Source organism: Aulonocara stuartgranti (genome assembly GCF_965226115.1).
Source record: "Aulonocara stuartgranti genome assembly, chromosome: 2".
NCBI classification, from domain to species: domain Eukaryota; kingdom Metazoa; phylum Chordata; class Actinopteri; order Cichliformes; family Cichlidae; genus Aulonocara; species Aulonocara stuartgranti.
In genome coordinates, this window is record NC_138940.1 from 34256157 (window position 1) to 34262441 (window position 6285).

At 40.1% G+C, this 6285-nt stretch overlaps 1 protein-coding gene across 1 annotated transcript; it reads left to right on the plus strand.

Moving 5' to 3' along the window:
• Positions 1-2217: 2217 nt before the first annotated feature.
• Positions 2218-3677, plus strand: map1lc3cl (microtubule-associated protein 1 light chain 3 gamma, like). Its single transcript, XM_082553735.1, has 4 exons — positions 2218-2383; positions 2481-2536; positions 2626-2732; positions 2904-3677. Exons 1-4 carry the CDS (start codon positions 2326-2328, stop codon positions 3091-3093), a joined length of 411 nt encoding a protein of 136 aa, XP_082409861.1. The 5' UTR covers positions 2218-2325; the 3' UTR covers positions 3094-3677.
• Positions 3678-6285: the final 2608 nt, after the last annotated feature.

A 6285-nucleotide genomic window follows, 5' to 3' on the forward strand; every position in this document is an offset into this window, starting at 1 on the left:
CAGAGTGAGCTACCCTGGCCAGTCTGCTGTGTTTACTGTATGTGACATGTGGGCAGCTTGGAGTTGGCAGGCATGGGAGGAGAGGATGCCAGAACGGAGCAACACTGGATCCACCCACAAGTTTCAATTGTCTTACTACAGAAGAAGGTTAAAGCCTCAGAAAAAATAATGTTGTGTCATGAATCAATTTTTTTTTAAATCTGAAAGAAATCTGAGATTAAATCAGAATTCACAGGAAACAGTCAGAATTATGACTTTATTCTCATCAATCGGATTTTTTTCTTTCATTTCTGACTTTTTCTCTAAAATCTGACTTTCCTCTGAAGTCTGACTTCTCAGAATCCAGATTTAAACTCAACATTTCAACTTTAATCTCAGAATTATGATTTTCTTTTCTCACTTTATTCTAAAAATATTGAGAATAGCCTAGTGATATAATAAATGAGAGTAAAGTCAGAAATCATCTCTCGAAATGAGAATTTTGACTGTTTCTCAGCATTACATTTATTTATTTATTTTTTTAAATTCTGACTCTGTTAGTTGGATTTATATTCTTTTAAATGTACTTCATAAAAAATTTAAAAAGCATAAAGTCGTCAGTTTGGGGGGACAAACTGACAAGAGTTTTTATCACTCCACTAAGAATGAAGCCACTGGGGAAAATGTCATGATAGGCATAGGTGAGCGTCTCCTCTGCAGTGCAGGGGACCTTTGGGCTACCTTCCATCCAGCAGAGGGCAATCTTTATCCAGAGTAGAGCAGCTGTCCATTGCTGCATGAGCTCCTTAAAGAGAAATGCATTGTTCATAACTCAGCTGACAGTTTATTCACAATGGTTTCCACAAAATCTGAACTCACATTTTTGTAAAACTAAATATAGTTAAATTACAGTCTTTGTGGAACCAACATAAATAGCTGTCACTGTGATGATACTTGCTGAACTCTTGTTGCAAAATACTAGTTTTAGCTCCATAACAAACTGACAACTCCAGTAAATTCAGGAGGGAAGCAGCTTTCATGCAGATTTTAGAGCTTCCAAAAGAAAGAGAAGTGTAAAGAGACTGAATAAATCAAAATAATACAGCCCCAGTTAATATAATGATAATAATAACACTAATAATAATATTAAAGTTTATGTGTAAAGCAGAATTGCAAAGTGCTTCTGGCAAACAAAGAATAAAAGAACAAACTAAGAGAAAATTATAAAAACAATTTACAAATCAGTTAAAATGGGCCACACAGCATTCAAAAATGACAATACGAAGAAGATACAGTGTGACCTGCTGTAATAACTTAAAATGAAGACAAAAACTATCTAAATGTTAAAAGAATCAGCAGAGTATGCCAAAAATCTACACAAAAACGGATACCAACAGATATCATATACATGATATAAACAAGTCTTTGGCAGTGATTTAAAAGAAGACGCTGATGAGGCAAATCAGACTTCATCAGGCCGGTCAGTCAACAACTGATGAAGCTCGACAGCCAAAGCACAATCGCCCTTTGACTTTAGATGTGATGTGGAAACAACTACAGATTTCTGCCTGAGGATCTAAATGAATGTCTCTGTGTCCATATGTGTGAAACACACACAGCACTTAAAAAGGTAATAAGATAACATTTGGAGCTTGCAGATGCTGCAGACATGAGTTACACAGTGCTTCCTGTAATTAGAAGCACACAGGATCAAGTCACTGTCATCACTGGTGCTGGCCATTGTTAGTCAAGGGTAAAAGTTTAGCTTAACATGGGTTAAATGTTCTAAAGATGACCATGGTGTCCTACGTCAGACACTAAGTGAAAGGATAGAAGTATGGCTCATCTAGTTTTTGAGTGTGACAGTTTGGGTTGTGCAGCTTTGTTTAGGAACCTCTGCTTCTCTTGGAGGCGGGCCTCCTTCGTTACGCTGTGTTCTTCACATAGTGTCCTCCTCTGTGTACGTGACAGCAGAACCGAAATCACAAGCCGACGTGAGAACACTCAGAGAGATAGCCAGTATGTGTGAATCTGTTCTGAAGAGGACACACACACACACACACACACACACACACACACACACACACACACACACACACACACACACACACACACACACACACCTCTGCATCCATACACACTTCTCCCCGGGACGAGGAGCGTGTCCTTGTTTGCTGGTGTCCCATTTCGACTCCTCCCAGCCCACGCACCCTATAAAACACGAGTGGTCACCTCAGCTCGTCGGGGTTTGCTTACTTCCACCCGAGGGGACTCTGACGTTAGCCCGGGCGAGACAGCCTCCATCACCATCGGCCTCTGCGAAACACTCAACAAAACCAAGCACAAATGGCTCCTTTTGAGAAATCTGTGGAAACGGTGCCCTTCAAGCAGAGGAAATGCCTCAGTAGGACAATTTGGTTGACATTTCACTGAGTGGATGCTGTTTTTAAAGCATGTGTGTAAAATATGGTCTTCAAATTATTATTATTTTTTTTCTCTAGCAACAAGAAAAAATGAAGTGTGCAGCATTCGGTCTAAATTCCCCAACAAGCTGCCTGTAAGTTGATTCAGACTAAGATGTTTTAAAGACATAATAGATGCGTGTTGTTGAACTTCCTGTTAAAGCAGACGTGTTTTTGCTTTTAGGTGATTGTCGAACGTTACATCCGTGAAAGGACCCTTCCCCTGTTGGACAAAACAAAGTTCCTGGTTCCCTATGAGCTCACCTTGGGTCAGTTCCTCTGCCTGCTCAGGTACGTCATCTGTGACTCACAGCAGGTTCTTTTGTTCTGATTTTTAAAGCCCTTTTCTTCTTCTGCAAGTTGTCAGATTTGTCATTCTTCGCCATGCCTCTGCCTCCCTCACATTCTGTCTTTCTTTGTCCTAAAAATCTCAGTCTGCCTCTCCAACTGTCTCCCCTCCAGGAATAAAATCGCTCTGGACTCCACCCAGGCTCTGTTTCTCCTGGTGGCGGAGAAGAGCATGTCTTGCATGTCTTCCAACATGGGGGAGGTGTATACCCGCTACAGAGATGGTGACGGCTTCCTGTATATCACCTATGCCTCTCAGGAAATGTTCGGAGCTCCTCTGCAAGCAGCCAAGCGGCCCTGCTGAGCCTGAAAAGTGATAAAACGAACTGATTTGTGACCAGTGGAGACACCACACAACCAAACCTGGGGAAAAAAGGACAAACTGAGCCAAAGCAAGACTGTTCCTCCCCCCCAAAGAGCACATCTGTCTACCTCATGAAACCTCCCTGGACTTAAAGAGATAACACGAGTCTGTGGTAAAGACTCAGATTTGGTTTGGGGTAACAGGACTAATTATATTTAAGGGTTTCTATTAAAAGATATTCAGTATATAAAGCTTTTTTTTTTTAAATTAAGAAAAAAATGTAAGATTTTTCTTTTAATTTGAATGTTTGGTGTGTATTTTGTCTCTTTAAACATAAAAAAAAAAAGTCTTTCTGTTGAGTTTCAATGCAGATAAACCAGTGTTTGTGTTTGTGGCAGCACTTTCCACCCCCTCCACCAGACAAAATCAGGTTAAACATTGTAACTTATAAACACTTATATGAAATCTTCCTTCTGCCCATCCCCATCTTCCCTCAAGAATGTGAAACTGTCCAGAAAACATCTTCATTACAGGAAATATTGAAGCACTCCTAGAGGTACATTTGAAGCTGCTCTGATGTGTTCTTAAATCACCAAAAAATAAAATTTTGTCCCAATAAATTATTGACCTTGTGTGATATTTCCTACACAGATTCTAAGAATACAATTTCTTTTAAATAAGGAGAAATCATCTGGAAGAACATGATTTATTGATAGAGAAATTGATGTATTTGGCAGTTAGACTCCGATGACCCATCATGGCAGAACAGAATCCCAGTGGTGATTGGATATAGAACAGGAGTCTAGGTGCTGGTGAAGATTAAGACTGAGGCTTGGATGAAGCTCTCACTGAATTGTCTGCTAGGTGGAGATGGGGAGGAGGTGGGTTACACGAATGAGTCTGAAAGGGAGAACGACAGAGAGCGTAGATTTAAACAACGCAAAGTGGATACTGATTGGCTCTAAGAAGGCGGGCAAGAAGATAATTGGACTAGAGTAATGATGACAGTATTGAGATTGACTGTATTGAAAAGCAGTAGTGATGAAGAGAACAGCAAAGCAGCCTAAAACCCAGGAAGGCAGGCAAATGAGTGATTGCAGATCTTCCTTTCTGAACTCATGCATAAGACACGCAAGATTTTTGAGGTGCTGAGTAAGACTGTAATTTCAACTGTAATTGAAATTACAGATCTGGTTCATTTTGATGGCAAGAAAGGCAAGTGAAGATTTCAGGCTTTTACCTTTGGAAGTTTTTCGGATATCCTTGTTTAAAGATTGCATTCAGTGTGCAGAAAAAGTAGGCACACATCTTAAAAAGTGTCCAATATATGAGGTTTATTCCACAGGTCATTAAGGATGTTCAAACTACACTAATGCTGACTTGACTTATATAAGATGAGTATTTAATAGCTGCACATCTTACAGTTTGTACTCACACATAGGCTACAGGTGCTTCATTCCAAGTGGGCTTCCACATGACTGTGTTACATAAGCCTGACCCAGTCAGCTCCCTGCTGGGGTCAGCATGTCAGAGGGTTGACGTGGAGTGAAAGAGAGACAGGGGCATGGCTGGAATACAGATGAAAAACAAAGAAGCAGTAGCAGAAAACAGTGGAAGGCAAGGAAGGAAGAGGCGAAAAGGGTGACGTCCTGACAGAGGAAGGCTGGAAGACGGAAACAATGTAAAGGAGAGATATACAGTGTGGAAGAGCGGCTATCCAAACACACAGTGCACAGAGGCACAGGGATGCAGAGCCAAACAGCCTCTCTCTTCACACCAGCCTGGGCATTCCAGCAGCTTTCTGTCAGTAAATTATCATACCTGAACAGGAGGAACTCTGGAGCTGCTGCCAGCTGGAAATGATCTGCTTGAACCGGGGAGGATCCTGACTTTTCAGGGGGAAGTAAATGTTTTTGGCTCTGTTTTATTTACAATTAAAAGAACATCAGAAGCAAAGGAGCTTCAGTAAATTCCAATATTTTCATAGTAAATGGAAAAAAATTCTTTCTAAATTGCATTTCTTTTCCATTTTAAAGGTGGCCACAAATTATGCTTTATGTTAAATTTTAGGAATCTCTTGGTATCTCTGATTGGCAGAATAATCCAGTCACGTTTCTTAACTAATGATTTCTTTCCAATTTTATTAGTTATCCTTTTTCCCTCTTTGCATCAGTTTAATGACAAGGCTTGTATTTTGATCTTTATCCTGTGATAGTGATGCAGTGGCTGAAATTCAGGATCAGTGGTTTTTACAACAGTTGTTATATTCAACAACATTTTTGTGCCAGAGAACAAAAAGAAATCCATCTTAAAAGAGTTTTTACCTCTTTAATGGGAGACAACAAACAAGCATCCACTTTTGGTTAAATTCATTTTGTTTGCAGACACAGAGATGCAACCAACAGTACAATCAGGTAATAAAGTTGCGCATCCTGCTTATGTCCGTAAGTATTTGGACCACAAACCCCATGGACATCACCAGATGCGGTCTTCATGGTTAAGATGTTGCGTCAGGCCTTTACTGCTTTCAGTTTTGTTTTGAATAGCTGAAAAGCTATTGACCTGAGAACAGGCGACTCACTGGGCCACTGAAGAACATCTGATCAGTTTTGCAGCGTTTGGCTGAATCTGAGCAGAGCGTAGAGCCCTGCATACTTTACAGTTGATCCTTTTACTTCTATCAGCAGTCACATCATTAATAAACACTATGACCTGGTTCCACTAGGCGCCCATGTCATAACACTGCCTCCACCATGTTTGACAGATGGCATGGTATGCCTTAGATCACAAGCCTTTTCTCTTCCTACTGTTCTGGACCAAGTTTATCTCTTATCTGTTCATTTACCTTGTTGTAAACTCCCTTGACAATAATATTCCTACCTCATGAGTGTTTTTGAATCCAATCATGCACTTAAACTGTCTTTTGTGGTGTATTAGTGGTGCTGAGCAGCCCGGTGCTGTCACACTTTTTACACATGTACCAGATTAAAGTTAGTGTTCTCTCCCCGATTGGTTTATTTGGGTGTTTCAGCTTAATGATGGTGTACCTTATTTACATTTTTAGTAGCTGTTCGCTTGTTTAGTTCCAGTGAACAGCTACTAAATCCAAGATCAACACTTGGAATCAAATGCAGGTCTTTAATCTGGTTAATTTGAAAGGACAAAAAAAAAAAACAAAAAAAAAAAAACTGC